The sequence below is a fragment of the Ictidomys tridecemlineatus genome, chromosome 1 (genome assembly GCF_052094955.1).
Source record: "Ictidomys tridecemlineatus isolate mIctTri1 chromosome 1, mIctTri1.hap1, whole genome shotgun sequence".
NCBI lineage: Eukaryota > Metazoa > Chordata > Mammalia > Rodentia > Sciuridae > Ictidomys > Ictidomys tridecemlineatus.
In genome coordinates, this window is record NC_135477.1 from 232,337,536 (window position 1) to 232,364,241 (window position 26,706).

Genomic DNA, 26,706 nt, shown 5'->3' on the forward strand with positions numbered 1-26,706 from the left:
TTATATGATACACTTCAGAGCTTTATGAAATAGTTTGAAAACTTTACAAATGATTCATTCTTCACAGTATCACTCTTAGAACTACTATTGAAATGTTGCCAATTCTAGTATAAATAAAATTTATTTTCACTTGAGAATACAAATTAGTTTCATATAGTTACTTGGGGGAAGAAAAAAAGAAAATTAGAAAATGGTAGACAAACTACCTAGATTCTACCAGGAATCTATGAAAAGGCTTCTTTGAAAAGTAAGAGAAGGTTAATTATCTGGGCAACTGAAGGAAGAAAAAATGACATCGGTTTAGAATCATAAGCAATTTCTCCATGCAGACATAAAACCTCAACTATGCTGAGTAGTGACAGGTTCCACATTTTTATTTCCCTCAATTTGTGCTCATCTTTAGGACACTGGAGAGTCTGGCAACGTTCCCTCTGTACATCCAACTGTCCCACAATGGTTGCAGTATCTGATCTCAACATGAACTTTGATGCCTCTATGACTTTGCTTAAGCAGTTTCCCCACCTGATGAGTGCTGGATTAAAGAAATGCAGGTTCAGGACCACAACTGCATTCCAAATCCACCAACAAAAAAAGTTGAAGAAGTACATGCCTTTTAGAAAGGTGTTAAGCAAAGGACATACAGGTAGAAACAACCAAAATGAGGATAGACTCAAAACACATTGGAAAAACTAAATTCTCAGTGAAGCTTTAGATGGCTAAATGAGACTACGGACAATCTTTCCCCTCCATTTCCTCTGTACATCCAACTGTCTCACAAAGGTTGCAGGATCTGATCTCAACATGAACTTTGATACCTCTACAACTTTGCTTAAGCAGTTTCTCCACCTGTAATCCCATCTTCTCCTATGATAAGGTACATTTTCCATATGTTTATTTAAGCTTTAAAGTTTCATGTGGTGGTAGGACGTATTGTTCCATGTTCTTACATGCACACAATGTATGTGTGTGTTTTTTTAATGTTTTAAAACACTCAGCTTAAATGACAAGTTCTATGGGATATAGTGAGAACACTTTTTATTTTGATTGGGCATTTATTTCACCAGATATTTGCTTCTCTCACAAAATTTTCAGAACTTAGAGGCCAGATAATATGGTTCCTAAATTTTCTTCTTTTTAAAATAACTTATTTAGTTGCCAAGAGTCACATAAAATAGTCAACCTTTTAAAAATGGTCTATAATTATCACTGCCTTCTTTTTACACACTTGCTTTACTCTCCATTTTTACATGTTGTTTAGATTTAGTAGTTTGCCTCTACTGAAACAAAATGTGGCAAATGCAATGTGATGTAATTTCTCAGAGTAGGTTATAGAAAGTTCAATTTCATGGAGTTCGGGTTGAGGTTCAGTGGTAGAGCGCTTACCTAGCATATGTGAGGCACTGAGTTCAATTCTCAGCACCGCATAGAAATAAATAACAAAATAAAGGCCCATCAATGTCTAAAAAAAATTACAAAAAGGATTAATTTTGATCTTTCACACATTCTCTGTCTCCTGTGTTTATTTTGATCACACTGACTGAGAGATATAAACTGCCCTAGAAGCTCTCATGATAGGAAACTGAGAACATCCTGGTACCAACAGCCTGTGAGCCTAAGTCTCAAGTCCAGCATCCTGCAAGAAACTGAATCTTAATATCACCTATGGAGTGAACTTAATTAAAGTCTAATGAGAGAACATTTAGAGGAGTCAGTTCACCCATGAATGAATAAATGAGATAATAAATGTTGATGTTCTATGTGACCGAATTCTGATGCAATTGGTAACATAGCATAATTACCTAATATCCCATAGGTAACTGACACCACACCTTTAAGGAGAAGTTATCTTTTCTACTTTCTCATAGGCTTCCTCTGCAAACACTGAGAACCTGCTGACAAACAGCAATGCTGTGCTTGAGAACACATTTCAAATGTTGTCATCTTCCTCTCTTAATGTATAAATATGATTCCCAGTATCATCTCCATCTATATTTGGAAAAAGTGATACTAATCTGTTTTGTGACATAGTCAGCCCATTTACAGAATATCTGGACTGTATTTTTTATTCAAAATGCATTTGAAAATTACCATGATTATTGTTATTACTCATTTAAAATAAAAGAAGGAAGCAGAAGTTAGTGGATACGCGTCCCAGAATGTATTTTGAAGAGTCAAAGGGTCCAATCCCAGATTTGTCCTCTTTAGCTGTGTGGTGCTAGGCTACGAAGAAATGTCTCAAGGCATTGATTTCTTCACTCCTAGACAATGGATAGTAATACTCACCTTGCAGTATTATCAAAGGGGACCATATGAGTTAATGAGTATACAAGTATTAGAATAGTTTAACTATTTTATTATTACTTCACCTTGTCTGAGAATATAATTTCATAGCTAGTTTTTTGGCATACAGAGAATCATTTCAGAATATTCTGCCAGGGGCTGGGGCTGTGGCTCAGTGGCAGAGGACGTATGAGGCACTGGGTTCAATCCTCAGCACCACATAAAAATAAATAAATAAAATAAAGGTATTGTGTTCATCTACATCTAAAAAATGTTTTAAAAAAAGAATATTCTGCCAAAAGGTTGTTTACTTAAATCCTTCATCACTTTAAAACCACATAGTGGTTTGCAAAGTCAACCTTTTGCAACTTCTTTCTAGTGTTTACTTATATATGAATTTTATGGAATTAAACACAATTTTAATAATTATAACATTATAATTCATTAATTTGGTTAATTTCTATCTATACTTTCACTGCAATGTCCTTAAGAATTGACACTATTTATAGTTTTCTCATAACCTACAACAAATGATGCTTTGCACAAATGGTTCTTAATATACTGAATAAAAATAAATGCATAATTCATGTTGAGCTTGAATTATAGTAAAAAATCTTATAACTTGATTTTTCTGTACATATGAAAATCATATCACATGTTCTATGTTAAGTAAAACAAGTTGTAACATAAAAATATCTTCATGAAGAAACCTTAAAAATTGATTACCAAACAATTAAATTTCAACTCATGAAGTTACACGTATATATAAAATTACACAAAAATAGCATTTAGGAAAAGAGTTCATTGATTTTTTTTTACTTATTTCATAATAAATGAAACCAATCCATGTTATTATTTGAATATCAATAAGAAGAAAATTGTCTCCTATGTAATTTGTATATATTATAAATATGAAAGAAATTATAGGACTACAGTGTTATGATCGCTTGCCCTCTTTAACTAATGGCATTTGTTACATTAACACCAAAATATTTAGATACATTGGCCTGTTGAGATTTTCTGATAATTTGAATGAGGTAAAATTTTGAAGCTTCCCTCTCTTTTAAAATTCTTGAGGTTAATATTATAAAAAGAACAAATTAGCAAACCAAAGAGAACTATTAGGAGCCTAATAAAATTATTTGGACCTCTGACTATAGCAACACTGATAAATGATTGATTTTTAATTAATTTAAAGTTGTTGTATCATTGTACCATTTCACTTAACCTGAAAGTTTTTAACAGAAGAGTCAGATAAAAACATATACTAGTTCAACCTGCAGTTTGGTCTACTTAAACAATTTCATTATTCATGCAAGAGCAAGTAATGGGTATTTATTTCTCATTCATTCACTATGATAATAATATCTGATCAGTGGGCTAGCGTGATCAATGAGGTCAGCTTAAGGAATTAGAATATGAATAATGTTTACTTTAAAAGTTCATTGGCAAAAAATAAAGACTCAAAATTAGCTTTTATTATGGAATCTGGAATTATCATGTGATGATATTTTGGCATCTTTATTTTGTCCTAGAAGACTTCTTTGATGGGTCTGATATCCATTCAATCGTCTTTGAAGAGATACTGAATTTCTCAAAATGGAATTGATGGTCAGTCTGTTTTAGGAATATTAATTTGGCATCACTCTCATATTGTGTGTGTGTGTGTGTGTGTGTGTGTGTGTGTGTGTGAGAGAGAGAGAGAGAGAGAGAGAGAGAGAGAGAGAGAGAGAGAGAGAGAGGAGTATATATAACCCACATAACTCTCACAAATAAGCATGGCTATAGAACTGTTGGCACCCAATCCACAAAATGTACTTTGGTAAAAGAGTCCAGGGTTCCAATCTTAGGTTTGTCAGCATTAGCTGTGTGACACAGTGCTATAAACAATTTGAATTCCTTTGCTCCTACACTGTAGATAGTAATACCCTGCAGGTTTACTGAGGAAATTGATTTCTTGGACACATGAGATACATATGTACAGATGTATCTTATATACCTAAGTTCCAGTGCTGACTATGAGGGCTAAGAAACTACTTGCTATCCATAAACTAGGATTTCCTAACTCGCATTTTGCTAAAATCTACAGCTTACAATTTGGGAGAACATGTGCACTAATTATAGAGATAAGTAACCACATATGGTTCTATAAATTTAGGAAATCTAATTTTTCAGTGACTGAAAACTTTTATTTTCACACAAGGGTTTATACTTTCTTTCCTGTTTCAAGTAGTTGAAGCTCAAGGCTCTAAAAGGAGGCCCTGGACATCATTATTTTTATGTCTATTCTCACACCATTACCGTGGTTTTGTAGCTACTGGGAGAAAGAAAACTTTTATAGTATGGAAAAGATTACCAATGGATTATCCACAAACATTTAGCTTGAGTTAAGGCAGGGGTCTGTTACTCTTACTTCCAAGTGATTTTAGCAAGATTCACAATGGTTTTGTATTAAATAGTTTAGGAAACTAATTTTCATAAATTAATTGTCCTCAATATTCTATAGGAATTAATCACTGAAAGTTATCAAGAGGGAAGAATTAACAGATGCAACTACAGCAGATACAGAACAGAAGGGAAGAAAGATGTCCACTGCAAGTGAGACTACAGCAAACAGTGTACAGAGAATGCAGGTGGAGGGTCCACCAAGACAAGGTGACTAGCATTTAACTTTACAATAGCACATTCGCTCAAGTAGTTCACTTCACACTCTTGTGTCTGAGTCTAGCTGAGCAAGAAGGTCCAATCTGAACAAAAATGACAAGGAAAAGACATTGTGATAGAACTGCCTGTAATTTATCTTGGCAAGAGTTTTTGAGTTTTCTTAGGGTACAGTGGACATAGCAGATAGGGACAGGCATGGAGAAGTTATACTGTTAACTCACTCAAGAAGGCTGCTTGAAAATCAAGAGGAAATTAAGAAAGTCTAAGGTTTACCATTGTGTGGTGGTATCTGATTTCTATGCAAATGTCTCCAAAAGCCCCCGACATCAAAGGAACAAATCACACAAGAAAACAATTGGCCTTCAGACATTTACCTTTACTATCAGTGCAACTCAATGCTAAAAATGCAAAATAAGAGGAATTCATGCATTTTTATTTCCTTCACTCCCATCCCAAGTGACCTGAATATCTATATCCTTATCCCCACATTCTCAAATATACAAATTATGGTTTTTTTGTAATCTTCAGTCATTTATTTCCATTTTACCAAAAAACAACCTTGACATGGAATGTAAAAAATAACAACATTTTCATGTTTCTCACAATTCCATGAGTTAATATTACTTTCACAAGGCAATGAAGAGTACACTGTGGTATTCATCTAGCAAGTGGAATTCATCTAGAAAGTAGACTTGGATGAGGAGTTTCAAGACTGACATAACCATCAACTGACACGTAGTGTTGGAAGGCTGAACCGAGCTGCAATTGTGATCTGAGCATCAACAGGCGATCTCTCTTTTATGGCCGCCTCAGAATAGCCAGACTTTCCACATGACAGGTTGAAATTTTAAGAGTAAAGTGTTGAAACAAACAAGGCAGTAGTTATTTAGCAATCAAAAGTTTCCTGAAAGTCATGAAATTGGCTAAAGGTATTCTAAAGGCATGGAGTAAAGTATCTGACTGTTCATGTTGAGCTGCAGTTGTTAAAGATAAACAAAATTGTTCCACATTTATGCCCCTATCGAGTTGAGACTGATCAAAACCCCTCCACAGAACTATTCATAGCTCCTCTCTGATCTGAAAGGTGAAATTAGCTGCAAAAGTGTTATAAATTTGCACCAGATGCACAAAACAAATGAGAAAACGAAATGAAAGATACTTAGAAGGGATTTTCCAAAAGTTTTAGGAAATCATAAGCAGAAGAACTAGGGAAATGCATTTCTGTTGAAAACAAACCAAGTAAAAAGAGTCAAATGTCACATTTCCACTCTAACTGATTACTTAAAGAAATTTTTATCACATTCTCTATTATACTATTAAACCATAAGAACTACAATTAACCTCAGTTGACAGAATTCTATTTTGGACCAAGCAGAAATCAACAAAATCAACACAAGGAACAATTATAAACACTTCTAGGGATTCTCTGCAGCTCTTTGCAGAATTGCACTTAAAAGTGTATTCCACAGTAACATTCATTGAAAATATATTCTAGTTACAGGAAAGAGACAGGGAGATAATTTTTTAAATGCTCTTCTTGATTTAAAAAATATTTTGGAGTGAGTAATTTTATTTGATTATTATTTTTTCTTGACCAACCTATGAAACTTTTAGTGATATAGACACAAGGATCATGCCTGGCAGAAAAGCTGTCACTCTGGTGACTTTTTGAGAGTACAGAGTGAAAACGATGAGACCTCACAATGAAATGCTTTTCTAGGTATTCATGCGATCCTGCAAACAGGGCTCATTGGCAGCTGTCACAATATCTCTGGACTTATGCAAGGAGGAAAAGGAACAGGTTTCTGAGTTTCCCTGGGAGACCACTCAGCTGTCATTGCAAAAATGAAAAACATCTCAGCAGGGACTCATTTAAAAGTGTTAAATCCAAAGAACTGCGGTATAACATTGATTCTGTCCATGCCATACTTACTAACTTTACTCGCAATTATGGAGAAATTATACTGTGCAGTGCTTTCTCTGTCTAGTAATTCATTAGTGGCGATGGTTCCTTCTGTTCCATCTATTGTAAAGTAGCTGTCCCCATCACTCTTCCAATCTATGAAGTACCTGCATGTGAAAAGAGTAAATGCAAATGTGCAATGATTACACATTAATCATAATGGCAGTTAGGCTAACTTCCTTATTTTTCTCCCTGTAGCTATTACCCACCTTGCAATAAAGAAGAGTGTAAATGACAGCTTCTTTATTGCAAAGTCAGTATGCTCAAGGGGAAACTGGAAATAATGAAAGATTTAGTACTCCTGCTGTTCATATTATTTTAGGGTCTTGACACCTTGAAAGCTCAGCAGAGACTGAAATTCTAAAGCTGACCATGGGTTTCCTTAACCTGCTGAATATTAAACTTTTTTGAGCAGTAAAAAAAATCCTTAACAGTGGCTGTGAAAGGGCTTTGGATGAGGGAGACTTCTGCAAACAACAACAAAAATCTATGCCAGAACTGAGGTAGAATCTTGATGTTAACACAGACGGGGGAAAAATCACATTATGGAAAATGAAGGAAAAACTTTGACAATTTGGTGATTGTACAAAAATATTTTTCTTTATACAAACATAAAAGAGCCATTGCTGTTTTATTATACTATATGTCAGGACAACTTTCAAAAAGAAGTGGTGACCTTGGCTAATGATGTCTTTTTTTATCGTTTTTATTATCTGACATATTTGGTGATAATGTTGCTGACTTATGTGAAGCAATAGGAGTAGAACATTCAAGAAAATGAATAACAAAACAGAAATTGCATTCACTTAAGTTGTTAGGAAATGGTGAACACATGAACTGATATGTTATCAATTATAATAACAAGAGTTAGCATTTTTAAAGCTTGCCATATTTCTCTCGGTGATGATAAATATTATCATTAATTCATACAGTAGCTCTAAAACTATATTATCAATCTCCCCACTTTACTTATGAAATTATAGAAATGAAACCATAGAAACAAGAAAGAATTTGTCCAAGTTTACATAGATTCAATGTTTTATGCTGATATTTGAACAAGTCAATAATGATCCCCATATGATCATCACTCTGTATTATTACCAAATTGAGAAGGGATATTATAAGGGAGAGCTCTGGTAATCATATGGTGTGACACACAGAACATTTACCAACATTATGTTTCTGGCAGAGAAACAAAAGATAGGTTCATAACAGTGGCTGGGAGCAGTGACATTATTGCAGCTGGCCCATTGAAATACCCATGCCACAAAAAGTTATCCTGTGTTCATCATGAAAAGTCAGTTAAGGGAAGTCTATCTCCAAAGAGCAGGTTATTATTCTGGCAAGCTTGTTATTATTCTGATAAGTTTGTAGTTCTCATGTCACTGCAGTCAGAGATCAAAACTTGTTTGCCTTTACAAATGAGATTTATGAACTTAACTTGTCAATATTTGTTAGTAATTGATTTTCCCACCTGAAGTTACTGAATGTAATAGAAGAGGGTATAAACCATGCTATTAATCTTTTTATATCACGGCTGTTGATTTGAGGTGTGAGAATGCATTGAAGCCATGTGATTTCAATGTAATAGCTCGTCTTATAGGAATGCTCTCAAAAATATAAATGAAGTTAAGTTACATTTAAAAGTCAGGAAGCATGAGGATATAATAAGTCTAATTCTCTCTGTAGCATGTTCTTTTTTGAACAAGAAAGCATTGTCTCACAATAGTCCTTTTAAGCACTTCTATTCAACTAAATATATGCCTAATTGAAGAAGAAAAATTGTGACTGAATGTGTTTATCATCTAGCATTTTGAAAAGAATTATCAATGCATACTATGCGCAATCATGCAATTCATTATATTTGCTGACTGTACACCATGCAGTAGACACCTTGCTAGAGTTGAAACATGAAAGTGAAGTAAAATAAACAAGAGTTGGGGTTACACATATCAACACATGATCTTAATGACTGATAGAGGGATAGGGAAGACCATAGGAGAGCCAAGAAAAGGCAACAAGTGTAAAATCAAATGGTTCAGGCAAGACATCCTGTGCATGATGATTGTTGGCACTAGAAGGATATGGAGAAATGATCCTGAAAAAAAGACTGAAATACCCAAAGTGAAGGGGAAAAGATGGTATTTTAGAGAGCAATGCAATCACACTAGCAGACCTGTGAAAGTAGTGTGGAGAATTATACATTGTTAGTAATTGCTACAGAAAATACTTGAGAGGAACAACAATGAGAAGATGAGTGATTTAGGTCAAAGAAGGCCTTACACATACTATTAAGGAGGTAGGCCACATGCTAAGGGAGATCAACACTGCTCAGCAAGGTCACGGGGCTTACATTTAATCCCTAGAAAAGTAACTTGTTGGATGTATTTGAAGAGGATGAGACTGTGAGCATTTCTGGCTCTCTAGAATCTTGCCAAAAGACGGAGAGTAAGCAGGGTTGTAAAGAGACTTGATTCAACAGGCTTTGAGGAGTGATGAGGACAACCAGGGACACTTGCAGCCCAAAGAAGACACAAGATACATTAGCTGACTTTAAATTGGTAGAGATGGGCACGTGCAGGGGTGACAGAATTACTTGTTATGTTTTGAGGGAATAGGTAGGATTGAAGAAGAGAACATATGTAAACACAGATTTCAGATACATAAAGCAAATATGTTTATATTAGAACTGTAAACATTTATAAGGGGTTTCCTCAGGAAATAGTACACACTGTGGGCGATTTTGGAACTGCTCCGGTAAGTTCCCACTTTGCTAAAATGTACTTCACCTTCCATAAACTTATATTGAGATAATTTACATGCTAAAAAATTCACCCACTTCATCTGTAAAATTCATTCATTTTAGGTATCATGAATGTTGTGCAAGAATATGGTAGTTTTTAGAAAATATTTTAAATGTATTAAATCTATATGTATATATTGTTATATGTTTAATTTTCTGGAAATTTCATTTTTATGGGTAAAAATTGTGATGCGGTCAAGGGATAAAATAATTCTGTCCCTGAGTAGTTTTTAATGATAAAAGACATTCTCTTGCCTCCTGTTTAAAAGTTATTTGTTCTTGTGTAGGTAGACCTTGGTGCATAATTTACATTAGGTACTCTCCAACGTGACAGACAAGAACCACTACTCTGTATTATTTTTAAATTTAAATTTATCATACATTTCTAAGAACATTTTAGAATACATTTCCAATATATTGCTTGTTAATATTTTCCACATTCATTTTTAACTTCATGTACACACACGTATAATGTTTTAACAGACATATTTGAGAGCACCTTACAGGTTTCATATCCCCTGGATCCTAAATACTAACATGTTTCTCCAAAAATTAAAGACAACTAATTTGTCCCATATTGTTAAGGTTAATGTTAACAATTTGGTTAGTCCAGAAATAAATACTTACACACTTAATCTCAGAGTAAAGTCAAAATAAACAGAGGTGAGTTCCCTGTAATTTTAGGCCATTCTGATGCCCAGCCTATGGGAAACTACAAGTCAAAATTAGTGGCTTTAACCTTTTTATGGTTTAGATATTAGGTAGCGCCCAAAATATTATGTGTGAGACAATGCAAGAAGGTTTAGAGAAGAAATGATGAGGTTATGAGAGTCAGATTAATCAGTGAGTTAATCCCCTGGTGGAATTAGCTAAGTGGTAACTAAAGGCAGGTAGGGTGTGTATGGAGGGCACGGGATGTCTTTGGGGAATGCATTTTGTATTTGGTAAATGGATTCTCTCTCTCTTCTTTTTGGTCATCATGTGAGCTGCTTCCCTCTGTCACACTCTTTCACCATAATGTTCTCCCTAGCCTCAAGGCTTAAGGAATAGAACAGGACAGGACCCCTGCAACTATGAGTCCTCAAATAATCTTTTCCTCCTGTAAAATTGTTTTTGTCAGATCTTTAAGTCACAGCAATGAAAAAGCTGACCTTTATTGAAATCCTATGCTAAGAGGCAGAAGAAGACCCCCTTACCAAGAAAGGTCACTGACTACATGTTTTCTCAGGGTCAATTAATCTGTGTTTACAGATTGACTTCACTTCACCCACTTTCATATTGCCCCATACTCTGTGGCAGGCCCAGTCTGATAGGCAGAAACTTTCTCGGCTCTCCAAGATCAATATCCCTGAGCCCTTCCCATATCTATGATCTTTGAAGTCCCACAGTATCAGATTCACTGAGGGATAGAAGGGATATGCTTCAAAATGATATAAGTGTGGTATCTATACACAAAAGGGTTGAGATATTTGTAAGGCCCAAAGAAGTAAGGTTGCCTAGTGTAGTTACTTGCTACAAAATGTTGAAAAAAAAAAATGCATGGCCATTTGCACAGAACCAAAGACTCAAATTGGCTAACTTTGCCATCAGAAATTTATAATCATGCAAATCATGTTTCATCAGATTTTATGTAGTTTTTTATTTTCTGCCTTTTGATTAGATTGTTTATTCCTTTTACATATAAGGTCTTTGAATTAATATTGAATCTGCATTTGCCAGTTTATTTTTTTTCCGTAAGTTTTGTTTCTTTTTTCCTCTATTCCTTCTCTACTGTTTTCTTTTTCATTAAGTGAATATTTTGCATTATGATATAAATCCTTATACTTTTTTTTCATTGATTTATTTTTTCTTATACCTATTCTGAGGTTTGACCATATACACCTTATCAGATTCAAATTCCCTAACTGAATTCCAGCACTATCTAGAAATATTGCTCCTATATATCTATGTGCTCTTATTAAATATGGTATAAACATATTTACACCAACCTTTATGTGTCTATGTCACAAGTCTAATAAAACATGGTAATAATTATGAAATATGTCTATTAAGGCTTAATAAAAGCAAGTAATTGGAGAAGATCTTCAGAGCTCTGGGTTCTCAAGGACTCTGTTTCAGCCTGGGCAAATTCTCTGAGCCAGTGCTCTAGGCATTGGGTGAAGACAGCAGCCCGTGGACTTCCTGTTCCGCCCCTCATTGTTCAGGGTGTTTGGGCCCTGCATTATTAGTCTCACTGGGGTAGAACCTCCAGCTGTGTGTGGTACTGAATGGAGGAGAGATGCTACTGGTCTCTTAGTCACACTCACTAGGAATTTAGCTTCTGAAACCTGGAGGTGGAGGGGATGAGAAATATTGGCAGCCTGACCCTCCTAGCAAACCATAATCTCTTGATTGGCTACTGAAGAGAGGGAAGGAGGGAAGACATGTCTCTTCAACCACACCTACCCAGGGCAGGCATTTCTACCAAAGTAGCTAGGACATAGTAAGGGGGGAGGTAGTGGGTTTGGGTCCACTGCCAAAGTCTGTTGCTTCTCACAAATTTTTGTTGACTTACTTGAGTAAATAGTTCTTCTTGTGCTGTTAGCCTTTAGAAAAGTTTTGACAGACAGTAAATGATGGTTTTTTATTTTGATCAATACTTTTAAAAAAAATTTATTTGTTTATTTGTTTTACCAAGGAATGCCTCTGCAGAGTTCCACATTGGCCATTCATTAAGTAGAATCTCCATCAATTCTTACAATTCTTTTCTTCCTTTATATTGCACTTAACCTGCATTTTATTTTTAAAATATTTCATTATTTGAGTCTCTACCCATCTTGGCAATGTGAACATCTTTCTTGCATGCAATGTAATATTCAATTAATAAGTAGATTCCAAATAAGATAACATAGCTTGTATATATTTCCTGTAGGTGATTTAATCTCCTTTCTTTCCCACTGCCTTTTAAATTATGTAAAAGTAGAGAATAGTTTTGTTCATCTTTCTGTTACCAAATGCCTGGGATAGTACTCTCCATGGACAACTTGGAACTTATATTTTGCACTTAATTTGATGCACAGAAACGATTCTTCCAGTTTATATGACAGCTAAATATTTTCACTAGAAGGCAATAAGACATTTTAAAATGTCTTATTCAGGAAAACCAATTTATTTTTCTGATTTGCAGAAGAATTTATTAGCTTTAATACTCAAATTCCTAAATCCCAGAAAAAACTTCACATTCCCAGACAAAATAAAAATTTACCATTTTGCTTATACTTAATACTTGGAGACATGTCATAATTTACAAATTTGATTCAAACAGAAATACAACTTCGTGTAGTTAATTACATACATTTTAAGTTTTTTGACAATATATTAAATATTCAATGATTTGTATAATGTATGCATAAAATAATATGTCAGGCTGGGGACTTAACTCAATAATATAGTACTTCCTTAGAATGCACAAGGCCTTAAATTCAGCCTACAAAACAAATAAAACCTCTAAATAAATAATAATGTGTCTATAGCATCCTGTATCTTGTTACCATAGTAAGCAAATTTCATTTACTTTGCTCAGTCTGACACTGACATATAAATGCACTGCATAAATTAACTATTACTGAAATGCAATGAAATAGATTGAAGAACACTTATTTTCTGGACAGAATGAGTGATGTAAAATATAACTCATTCTTTTTACAGTTAGGTGTGGAATCTTTCTTTCTAATGCACAATATTCTTCATTTCTACAAAATTTGGAAAATAGTATGTTCCTGACTGTGTAACTGTATTGTTAAAAAGATAAAATGTGTTGCTTAGACCCAGAATCACACGTGTCATTTTGCACTGTGTGTGTGTGTGTGTTTTCCCTTTCCTCTGTCTGTCCACATTATTTTATTTAATTTCCAGATAAAATATCCTTCCATACCCACAAACTTATGCTTAGTTCTAGCATCAAGTTATACTCTACATTATCTTCAACTTTAAAATACCTGAACTACAAAGCTCCACACAAATCTCTCAAATACAAACCATGAGCACAGATTCTCAGGCTCTATATTATAAATGGTTTCTGTGTTTGGCTCTCATTCACCATTTTATGTCATCCAGTTTTTAGATTGTCCCCTTGTGATATTTGGTACCCCTTTTCTCTGGATGCTGTCCTATGAGGAAGCCCCCTGACTTCTGGAATATGGCTGAAACTTACACAGATTAGTATTTTTCTGATGCCCTGCCTTCACATGACTGACTGAATCCTGTGCCCAATGAAAGAATAAGTGTTGAACAAGAGCTATCATTTTTTATTGTGATATTTTACCCAATATAACAATTGGGAGACCAGTAGCAGAAAAAAAAAACTGCCATGATATAACTGACAATGAAACCACAACTATAATTTTTGAACATTTCCAAAAAGACACGGCATAGTTTCTAAATATAGAAGGGCTTTTCAGGAGATACACCTTCCTAGAGACAACCATCACACACTTTGAGTTTCCAAGAGTCTTCATACAATCTAAGGATAGATTGATATTTACTTGCAACTAATCCCAGCAGTGTAACCTGAACTTATAATTTGTTTAAACACACCCTTTTCAATGACTAAGAGACATAACTATAAAGTATGTTTGTACCATCTTCTACTTACTCAGTAATAGATGAGATTTAAATGAAAAACTACATACTTATGATATATGAAACAATTCATACAATTATTCAATGAAAACTGGTTTAACAATTGAATAGAAATTAAAAAACTAACCTGACCTGTGTAGGCTACCTGATAGAGTACAGTTTTATTACTTCTCTGTAAATGAGTTTTTAGAAATGCCTCAAAAACTTTTATTCTCTTCATTAGGTAAGCATTCCCCTTAAAATTGTTTCTTTTAATTTACCTAAATAACTTCCTCTGAGTTAATGGAAATGCTAACTTTGACCCTGTCCTAATTCTCAAAACATTTTGTAAAAAAATATTTGATGGTATAGAACTATACTAAAACTATTACATCTTATTCTTAGGTAATAAAATGTAAAAATAATGATTCAGGTCAATGTAGGAAATAGTCTTTTGTTTAGGTAATAATTATATATAAAAATCTCTTCATTCTTATCTCTTCTAAGTTGCTAATATTTTGTTGTTGTTGTTCTTGTTGCTTTTGTCTTTGGGCAGCTAATGAAATGAAAGTCAATTGAATCTATTTGCAGAAACATTTTACTGAAAACTTGAGCCATATACATCAACACTCATAGTGTAATTGCTTCCTTAACAATAACAATTAAGCTTTAAACTTTTTTCTTACAGATCTCAGTATTTATATGAACCTTTTTAAACTTACGTTTGCCTATTTTGCCTATTTGCTTAGAAATAGGCAAACATAAGTTTAAAAAGATTCATATAAACACTGAGATTTTATTTCTTTCATTTATTTATTTATTTATCTTATATTTCTCCTTATTTTTAATTTTTTCTTAGTAAATTTAAAGTTGTATCTCAGTTTGGATAGTTGATTGTTTGCTTTAGATGTTTAATGACAAACTAAACACATTATAAAGTTAGAATGGTTAAATAATTAGCACTCTTGCTGGGACGTGGGACACGGTGAAAGGGGAGGTTAAGGAAGGAGGATTGTAAGTTTCAGGCCAGCCCAGGAAATTCATTGAAACCTTGTATCAAAATAAAATAAAAAGAACTAGGGACATAGCTTAGTTGTAAACACAACCTGGGTTCAAGAGAGTATTAGAGAGTAACATACACACACACACACACACACACACACACACACAGATGTTTCACTTCTTTGTTTAAATTTCTCATTTGGATGTAAGTAAGATGCTTAAAATAGGTGTCTAAAGAGGTATAAATATAAAATAAGTGTTATTAAAATTATATTTGTTTTTTTTAGAGAGAGAGAGAGAGAATTTTAATATTTATTTTTTAGTTTTCGGCAGACACAACATCTTTGTTTGTATGTGGTGCTGAGGATCGAACCCGGGCCGCACGCGAGAGCGCTATCGCTTGAGTCACATCCCCAGCCCCTAAAATTATATTTGTTATCTATTCATTTTCCTTTAATTTTCTCATACTTTCCTTTTTTTTTTTTGGTATTGAGGATTGAACCCAGAGATGCTTTACCATTGAACTATATGAACTATATTTTCCTTCCTTTTAAGTTAAGATAGGGTCTCACTAAGTTGTCCAGAACGGCTTCAAAATTGCCATCCTCCTGCCTCTCCCTCCTGAGTACCTGGGATTACAGTTGTGCACCAAGGTGACAGGCCTGATTTTTTTTTGTTGTTGTTGTTGTTGTTTTTTTTTTTTTTTATTAAACAGTCACACATTGTATTCTAACTATGAATCTTTTTATACATCTGCATGTCAGTGTTCAGACTCCTCTGTACTCTGTCATTGTCTTGTTCTATGTGGATCATGTATTTTGTCTTTAGATACTCTCAGAGAAAGATTTTTTTTTCTTTAAAGAAAACATCATCTGTTTCCAGAGCTTTATATGTGATCTTTTGTTCAATTTGTTGAGACCTTGAAGCAGCTTGCTATAATGGTGGAAAATGTGGTTTACACCAATACTGAGCTTGGGTTCTGAACTTGATATCTTGAATATAAAACACAGATTCTCAGTTGTGTTATGTATTGAAACATACAGATAGCAGGGTTTTATAAAACAAATAAAGAATGTGCTTAATAAATGTAGGCATCTCATCCTTAGAAATATTTCTGACTCTGGATCTTCTGCATCCTTCATTGGGCCATGGCTCTCAATTCAATCCAGCTATTTTCTGAATTCTCTGCAGCACTAAATGCACATTTTGCCTTTGCTCTTGTTGTTCCCATGAAGGGTCCTCAAGTCCTTATGAGTGACATCCATCACTTCTTTCCTACAAAATCCTCCTGTGTTATTTCTTTTGTCTAACCTACATTTTTGAATTGATGTTAATGGTGTTTTCTCTAAAATGAAAATAGCAAAACAAGAGTTTTTTATGTTGTTTTGTTGAATACATAAGATGTTCCTTTCATTAGAGTTCATCAGTGAGTTCCCTGTTCAGTCATAGGGCCTTGTACTTAGATGGGTGCACTGTATTATTTTATAAGAACATCTGACTGCTCTTATTAACAATATGCAGGCCAGAGGGTAGACATGGAATTTCTTAATTTATATCAATGAGTGTTAAACATGCTTATCCTGAAGTACTTTCTAGATAGCTTCATCATAACTACTTCATATTACTGCCTTGAAGTAGTATATGTTTGTTCAGGTCATCATTAATTTTATTTACTGTCTCTAGGAGCCATGGCAAAATGGTCTGAATATGTTTGCTATTTTATCTAAAGCTATTTACCATTTGTGTCTTAAAAGCTTATGTTTTAAAGAATCTTTTATTTCTTCTTAGTAAGCTTGGTTTCCTAAAACTAGACATGTGTACTCTTTAGTTAATTTACACTAAAATTATTCACATTCTAATAACTCATTGAATGGTTTATGACAGCTTATTTAATGGACTAATTTCTTTAATTTTCTACTGACTATTGACTGTTACAGTATTTTTTCAAGGAAATATATGATGATTATTTACTATGCATTTAAAATAAGTAATTATTATAGGTAAAACACATACATACACAATTTCAAGTTAGTGTGACAAAAGAACTATTGTCCAAAAGCAACTGAAGAAATTATAGAGAGAATGAATGGAGCCAAGTGTTGTGGCATACACCTGTAATCCCAGCGGCTCAGGAGGCTGAGGCAAGAGGAGCACAAAGTTAAAGCCAGTCTCAGCAAAGGTGAGGCACTAAGCAACTCCTGTATCTAAACAAGATACAAAATAGGGCAGGGGATGTGTCTCAGTGGTTGAGTGCCTCTGAGTTCAATCCCTGTTACCACCACCCTGCATACACACACACACACACACACATATACACACACACACACACACACACACACACACACACACACACACAAAGATAGAAAAGAAAAGAAAGAGAATGGAAAGGGTTTTTTTAAATGTGTGCTCCCTCAGCACTTGGAGATAAAGCAAGTAACCTGAACCAATAGCAAAAGAAAGCATAGCAATTCAGGTCCATGATGCATCCCATGTTCACCTGGGTGGTCTGTACTCCTGAGGAGTTACCTAAGGCAAAACAGGTTAGCCTCTGAAATAAATCACCATCCTTTCCATTGTAGTGACACTGCGTAATTGAATGCATTACTAAACTAATGTAAAATTTCTTTGTAAATAAAAGCAAATTCATTGGCTATCTAGTTCTAAGGCTTATAATAATGAGAACTTGGGGATCTAGCTGTATTTCTCCAAATCTTTTTCCATCCTTCCTGAAGACATGATTTGATCTTCTGGGAACTTGATTTCTCTCTCTGTAAAATAATATCAGCTATTCTATTGTGTGTGATGTAAGACATGTGCACATCCCAGAACTAGTACAAATTAAATATGATGATATCATTATACGTTGATAGTCACTTGCTACCAATATAAATAAATCCTTATTTGGATATAAGTTTTGAGGGAACAGAATATTTTTTCCTAGAGAAAACAAACTAAGCAATGCATGCTTGTAAGAGTGTTGTTGTCCTTCAGTATTGTCAACTAGAAATATGTTATATGAGCAAGATTCGGAAGGACCAATAACATGATCAGAGCATGTCTACAACAAGTATACCTAACTGTCTCCCAGGGGCTGGTTCCTGCTGAGTTTACAAGCAATGGTTACCCAAGGAGATTAGGTGATATTACAGTTATGAAAATCAAATCACTGATAAGTTTTAAAATATATTTGAGCAATTATGATGACATGATTTAGCACCACTTTTTTATTGTTCAAAAAAAATCACATTCCCTATCACTAAAATAGTTTCTTATACTCCACTTCTTTTCCTTCATCCCAGACTTCTGCTTTCACAGGTACCAAAATGATATGCATATTTCATTGCCAATTTCAAATTACTGGAAGAACATTTAAGAGGCAGAGCCTAGTGGAAGGAAGTTACCTCCATCATTGGGAGCAAGGCTATGACAGGGATAGTGAGAGCAGGACTTTTTTCCTTTGGTTTTGTGGTCACCCAGAGGTGGACAGACCTTCTATGCCCCACTTTTCCACTGCATAAGATACTGAGATGCCAGAAGTCAAAAGCATCTTGGCCAAGAACCTGTGAACTGAAACCATAAGCCCAAATAAGCCATTAAGTTTATTTTTCTCATATATTCTGTGACTGTGATGAAGAGCTGACTAACATAGTACTATTTAACAATAACCCCCCAAATGTGCAAGTCAAAACATACTTGATTCAATACTTTTATTGAACAAGCTTTAAATGCAATATGCAAAGTTAATATTTTTTGAAGTAAAACATGTATCCTAATATATAATGCAATGTGATTAATAAAATGTAGTATGCATATGCATATGTATATGTGCAAGGGCATTTTTCCAAATCTATCATAAGCAGAGGGGTGTGTGTGTGTGTGTGTGTGTGTGTGTGTGTGTGTGTGTGTGTTGACCTTTTTTTCTTAAGGGCTTACATACCTGAGAATTTTGATATTATACTTATAGAACTTATGCTCTATTGTCATAGCAAAAGGCAGTTTGATCAATCTCAGAAAAATTTCTTTCCTCCCCCACTCTTTTTTTCCTTTGTGTAAAATAATTCTCTGTTCTTAGCTTCTATAAATGCAGTTAATGAAAGCTAAATGCCATCAGCATATTTGCAAGTAGACTTCATACAAAAACCAATTTCAGAAAAATAATTCTCTTGAGGGTCCTAAATCCTAAGGATAGCATTGTTGTGACAAATTCAAATAAGGCAAACTCCCCAGAGATTAACACATTCAGCTGTTACTGCAGTTTCTAAATTCAGTGTCCCCTTTAATGCTTGGTTTGCCTGGAGTTTCTTTGAAGTATTTCAAATCAAGTTCTGTCTGCTTTTTCTCTTTGGTACACCAATATTTGTACACAATATATTTATGTTTTTCATTTAACATTTTTGGAGTTGTTTCTGCTCATTTGATTCTGCAGGTTTTCAAGTGATGTAAGAATTCATAATATATCTTTTAGTGGAACTTAGTTTTAACTATTGTAAATAGTTAGCTGTTCCTAACTTAACAAAATATTCCATGAAGAATAGTTTATGGCATAGAAACCAACACGCTATCTATTTCTTATTGTAAACTTGAAAAATACTTCCTTTTCTAGAGTCCAGTTGGTTTTATGACTCTAGGAAGTTTTTCCTGTATTATATTTTATCAGTTACTAGAAGAGAATTATTTCTGATTTCATGACCACTTTTTATTTTAAAATACTGATGATTCAGGTAGATATCAGAAGGAATACTAGTACCTATAAAACTTTATAAAATATTTATTAAGATAAAATATTCAATACTTTTTAGAATTGCAGCCTTATCTCTTTACTTTGTATTTGCAAGGTGAATTTTAATTTTATAAATATATTTTTTTTCTTAGAATAATTTAAAGAATGTATGCACTACAAGAATTTGTTATATATAAAGATATATGGTCATGATCCATAAGTCCTATCAATTAATTATTGAGTTTCCCATGTATTGTTCTATATTTGTAAACAAAATATTTAATCATTTTGATTTTTGCTTCATACAGAAAATATTTATAAATGAATAGTTTGCTATTTGGTTGTAGTTTGTAATATAGAAATCAAGTCATTAATTTAACCAGTATTTATTTACCTACCCCTATGTTCTAGGTAATTGTATTAGTCAGCTGTGTATTGCTGTGAGCAAAATAACTCTCAAGAATAATTTAGAGTAGAAAAAATTATTTTGAAATCACAGTTTCAAAACTTCAGTCTATGGTTGGCCAACTCCATTGCTCTAAACTTATGATGTAGCAGAAGAAAGTCACACAACCCCTGGCAGTTAGAAATGAGGGACAGGAAGAGAAAGGGAGGGAGGAAGGGCAGAGAGACAAATATATTATATTATTATAATTATATACATGTAATATGATGTTATATATACTAAAATATAATACAATACAAGAACCCTGCTTCCAGTGACATTCTGTATTGTATTATATATAATATAACATTATATTATATACAATGCAATATATATATAATACAATACAATTTTTTATGGATCATGACCATATATCTTTATATATAACAAATTCTTATAGTGCATACATTCTTTAAATAAATATATATATTATAATTATATATAATATAATATGTGTTTTATATTATATATAATACAATATAGAAACCAGACTTCCTTTAGCTATGCCCCATCTGCCTACCATTACCACCCAATAATGCATTCAAGTTATTATCCCATTAAATATATTAATCTACCAATTATCTTCTAGCCCTATTAAGTGTTGAAAAGACCTACCTCTGAACCACTACTTCATGGGGTGGCATTTCTAGAACAAATTATAACACTAATGTTTGAGGTATGTGGGACTCATCAAGACCAATGCAGAAGAGAGGGGCTTGGTGGATTGTGATTATATCTCAGCGACTATTAAGACTGAGACAGAAGAATTGTGAATTTAGGTCAAGCTTGGGCAACATAGTATAACCCTGACTCCAAACATAAATGAATACATAGATATAGATAGATAGATAGATAGATAGATAGATAGATAGATAGATAGATAGATAGATAGATAGATGATAGATAGATAAAAAGCCAGTGTAGAGCAGTATCTGGCCTTCTGAAGTTTATATGCTGAAGGAAAAGTAACAAATCACATATGCAACTCATAGAATGTGGCAGATTAATCTAGAAATATTTTATACCATCACTTCTTTTAATCATCACTAAATTCCTGCTAAGGAAGATAAAAAAAATAGAATGGACATTTTTTGAACATGTAGTATCTCCCATCCAATTTTATCAACAATTAAAATAAATTTTATCTGTTGCCTTAGCATGCCATATGGGAAGCTTGGCCTCACTTTTGTGTCTCTTCCCACATGTGCTTTGTGAATAAATGTGTATTTTTGCCCATCTGATTAAATTTATGGTGTATTGAAAAAGTAGCTAGTAATAGGTACACTTGTTGAAGTCAGACTTGACTCACTAGAAATTATTTTTATGACCTTTATTGTAACAAGTTCCACCACAAAGGGTAGACAACACTAGGGGCAGAAGAAGAGTGCATTAAAAGGCAAAGGCTGGAAGAACAAAGGAGAAAATATTTACAAATTAAACTAAGACTACTAGGGAACTGTGTGGTAAGTTTGCCAGGCAGAAAATCAAAACCAATCTTTCTTTGAAGCTGGTTTAGTTCTTGGTGATGGTATTACTTCTGGCTTTACTGCGCTCAGTGATAATGATAATAATAATAGCAGTAATAAAATATCCAGAGATAAAGATTAACACTACTAAATTTTACCTTGCATAGTAACACTGTGAAAAGACGTTAAACAAAGAAAAAACAAAACAAATAGATCGTATCCAAATGTGTCAAATAATTATAGATTTGATATTTAGTTTTCAGAACATATTTTCACTATCATTGTTAAGTGAGCAAACATGTTTTTACATCAAATGAAGATGACTCAACAGGATATTTCCACAACTGACATGATTCAAGTTTGTTGTTTACTCCATGAACATGGACCGGTTTCATGTTTTCAAAACAATTCTGCCTTCTGACAACTCCTCACAGAATCAATTATATTCATCTTCGTCTTGGAAGCAGGCACTATTCATTAGAAGAAAGACTAGGGTGTGACTTTAACATAAAGTGGCATTGTCATGACTCCTATGACATAAACAATGAAACTTGAAAGCCCACTTGTGCAGGATAATGTCTCTGAAATGTATTCTTCTTTTCCTTCTCACACCAGGAACATAAATTTGACAATTTTCCTGGGTTTGAAACTGTCCCTTTACCTAAGGATGTGTTCTACATATATAATCTTTAAATTTTTCTGTGTGAAAGGATTTTGAAGCACTGCATTAGAAGGACAACTTTTGTTAATGTTTTTTGTATCATCATGTAATTCAACAATTAAAAAATTGAATGTGATTTCGACATATGCAATTGGACTATTACCCCAATTCTCTTTTATTAAACTGTAGGGAGTTTTAATCAGTGTTTTTTTTTAATATTTTCATTACTTTTGTTACAATCTTTAGTATTTCTTTAATAGCTTTACACATTTATTAAAAAAAAACTATAATTTTGTTTGCAAGGCATTTTCTACTCATTCTCTTTAGATTGACTGGAACTGAAACATGCTGCAATGTTGACATGCAGAAAAACAGCCTGAGCCCCATGAGTAAACTGGCCAGTACTTGACCTGAAAAGTAAGGTATGCTCATTACTATTATTTTTCTCCCTTTTTGTGAGACAGTTGTGCTTCTTTAAGAGTTCTGTCCTGATCACAGATGTGCTATAGAAAATAAAGAATCTGTTGTGATCTGAGTGGCCATGCTCCCCTTGTATATATATTGATGTTTTAACCTGCAATGTAATGGTATTACAGGTCAGCATTTTGTGGAATATTTAGGTTCAGAGGTGAAACCTTTATGGATGGAATTAGGGACCTTTGCATTTCTATAAATTATGGGTATTCAGAGTCATCCTGCATAAGGCACAGAAAGAAGAAAAGAAGTATAAAGAAAGTTTCTGTCTACTTAGAGAACATGTATAAAATATCCAACAAGTGTTGTAGAAGGTAGATGGTAAAACCATTCTGTTGAAATTCAGAGAGAAATAAAGAACATACTAGGAACTGGAGGAAAGGCGATATTTATTATCAAAGATCAAAGAACTTGGGGAAGTACGTTCATATTCTAGCATTTTGTGGAACACAGAACTTTCAAGGTGTGAAACTTACTATTTAGCTGAGTTTTCTACACAAAGTGTTGGAGAAGAAACTTGGTTCATTCTAATTACTTATAGCAAAATGTGGAGTGAAATTAACTAAAGAAGGTATGGTTAAGCCAGTGGGAATCATAATCTTAGAATGTGGAGATACCTCATCCATACAGTAAAACAGGAGAAAGTGTGTTGAGAAGAGCACCGTAGGGGTTGGCAGACTACTAATTTGGTAAAGGGATTCCTGTGGGTGTGAACAACAGACTCTATCCAACATAACAACAAAAGCCAGGAGTAAAGATGTCATCACAGCAGCAGCAGCACTGCCAAAAAGGACTGAAGAAAGCAGAGAGTGAGAAAAATGCAAGAAGACTCTCAGACTTCCGAAGCCCTACAGTACCTTCAGTTGAGAACATGTGCTTTCCTTCAGTTCAAAAGAAGAAGGACTCCAAAATAATTCAACCTTCCTAGGGCTAGGTTCATGGCTCCCTTCCCAGTGATTTCACAGAGCAAGATCAATGCCTACAGAGCCAAAGGGTGAGGATTCCAAATAGAGGGCTGGGAGGCCACCTTCCTGCATTGGTAGGGCCAACATAGAGAACCACAGCATGTGTAGAGTCCTGCTCAGGAGTAGGGGTGATGTTAGCACCCCGGTGAGTGGAAAAGCCTGGAGCTCTGCACCCGTGGTCCAGGAGGGCAGAGGACTGACCAAGAGAAGGACTATTCTTAAATCTTAGAGCTGAAGGGAGTCTGGCCTGCTACAGTCCACATTCACATAGGACTTGTCATCACTTTTGCATTGCCTGTTTTTCCCTTTTTGAATGGTGATGTCTGACCTAGGTCCCAGAATTGTATCCTGGGAACACACAACTTGTTTGGTTTCATTGGTTCATCGTTGGAGGGAATTTTTGCCTCAGCATGAATCTTACCTTGAATCCCAAACATATTCGGTTTAGATATTATTTAGGTGAGACTTTGTACTTTAACTCAAATGATTATGTTGAAATAATTTGAGACTTTGGGAGCTCTGGGGATGGAATGAACATATTTTGAAGGTGAGGACAAGAATCTTGGTAGGTCAGAATGGAACATTAAGGACATAGTGCTTGTGAACATCTCACCCCCTTAAGTCATGATACAAAATCTGAACCCCCAATATGATGGTATTAAGAGATGAGTCTTCAGGTGGTAATTAAGCTGTGTGAGTGGGGCCCACATGCTCTTAAACAGTGGACCACAGATAACTTTCTGTCTCTTTCTGCCTCATGACCACTGAAGAAGATGACCACCATCTTCTAAATATTCACCAGATACCAGACTTGCTGGCACCTGGATTTTGAAAGTTACAGCCTCCAGAACTCTGGGAAATAAATGTTTATTGTTTAAGTCACCCAGTCTGTGGTAATCTAAGACTACAGCCTAAACTGAGTGAGCACCCCATGGGATAGATTCAGATCAATACAATAAAAAAAAAAATACATGCTTTCAAACCACTTCTTCAGATTGTGCTATCTACAGTGATGTGCTTTCTACCACTGAATACATGATGCAATTTTTTGGTATTTACTTACCACATGTCAAAAAATCTTCAGAGATATGTTTGTTCCTCTCTATATCAATAGAGTATTTTTGTTTTAAAAGACTACATAACGTTTTCTTAATTTGGTCCAGAATAGCTTTCATTGTTGTTCTCTATTGGTTCGCAAGAGTTGAAGGCATGTAAGGTCAGTTAGCAAACAACAGAATATGGAAGGAAGTCTCAATCCTATTGCAGGATCAATGTAAGGAAAAGGGGAATTTATCATCCCTCCACAGTGCTATTGTAAGTTATAGCTTTATGGGAGGGAGGGAAAGAGGATGGGGGGAGAGAGGGATTAGTGAGGAGGTATTGATAGGAAAGAGCTCCTTGCAAAGTCTAGGTTCTGGGCAATTCCTTAATTCATCTTACTCTTGGACTGACTAAACGTGTTTCCATTGTCTCAATCTCACATTCAAAATGAAAAGTCATTATAACAAGAAAAAAAAATCACTTTCAAATCGCAAATGGCAAAACCATCCATTTTTAAGCACTAACTTTGGGGACAGAAATTTTAAAATAATTATAACATGGCTGCTACATTCTAGGCACTGTGAAAGTATCTTAAATTAACTAATTTGGAAAATCATTCTTTGAACTTCATTTATTAAATCTTTCATAGATTAAAAATTGAGATTTTTTAGTTTGTGTGACATATCCAATAGCCTGTCAGCGGTAAATGTTGCAAGGAGGACTGATACAGATGTTTTGTCCAAATCCTATGGCATTTCCTCTATTCTTATATATAATTTCTAGCCTAATATTCTATATATGAATCATGATGCGCTTTTGGTTAGAAAATTGTTATTTGTTTGTTTTTGTTTTGTTTTCATGACACATAAAAAGAGAATATTTCTTATTCTTACCTAACAGCACTACTGCCCACATCCAGGTCTTGTGCAGTTACAGCGCCAATGATGGTCCCGACAGGGGTGTCTTCATAAACTTCCATGGTGTAAAGTGGCTTGCTAAATACTGGTGGCTCATCTACATCCAGAACACTGATCTTCACTGTAGCAGTGTCTTTGAAAGGGCCAGCAGAGTGAAACCGGTGGTCAAGGTGAAGGTTGGAGGCCTCTACTTTAAAAGTATATGCCTTCTTCGTTTCAAAATCTAAAGGCTGTATTGAGGAAAATCAAAAGTGAAGTGTTACATTTGTATAGAATGTGGCATAAACCATGAGCATCATTTGAGAGCAATGCAAGTTGGCATTAATTATACTGGTTTTAAAATGTCTCACTTTTATAATTAGTGTGTAAGTAAAGCACAAGGTCAAACTTTCTGGGTAACTCATAAACATAATCTTTTGCACATATTTAAATTTACATAATGTACTTATGAGCATACATACTAGATAGGGGTTACACATTTTATAAAAGCAGTTTGAAATCAGCTAATAGTTTAAGTAAAGCACTTCTCACATCTTATCCAATACTGACATCTAGTGGAAGCAAGCAGTGATAAAGAAATGGAACAAAAATGGAATTGTATAGTTGAAAATTTCTAGATTCCATTTGTAAATTCGGCACAACAATATATGTTTTTAAGCTCATTTTTACTATTGTGACATTAGTATAATTTTCTTTTAAATACTTA

The 26,706-nt window shown here is 34.2% G+C and overlaps 1 protein-coding gene across 4 annotated transcripts in view; it reads right to left on the bottom strand.

Moving 5' to 3' along the window:
* Cdh12 (cadherin 12) overlaps window positions 1-26,706 on the bottom strand; it is a 939,290-nt gene that overhangs the window by 23,684 nt on the left and 888,900 nt on the right. For all 4 annotated transcript variants that reach the window (XM_078016895.1, XM_078016900.1, XM_021720037.3 and 1 more), the window contains exons 9-10: window positions 25,977-26,230; window positions 6,878-7,014 (exon numbers count right to left, since the gene is read on the bottom strand). In XM_078016895.1, coding sequence (XP_077873021.1) covers window positions 6,878-7,014; window positions 25,977-26,230 — 391 coding nt within the window. The remainder of the gene's footprint in view (window positions 1-6,877; window positions 7,015-25,976; window positions 26,231-26,706) is intronic.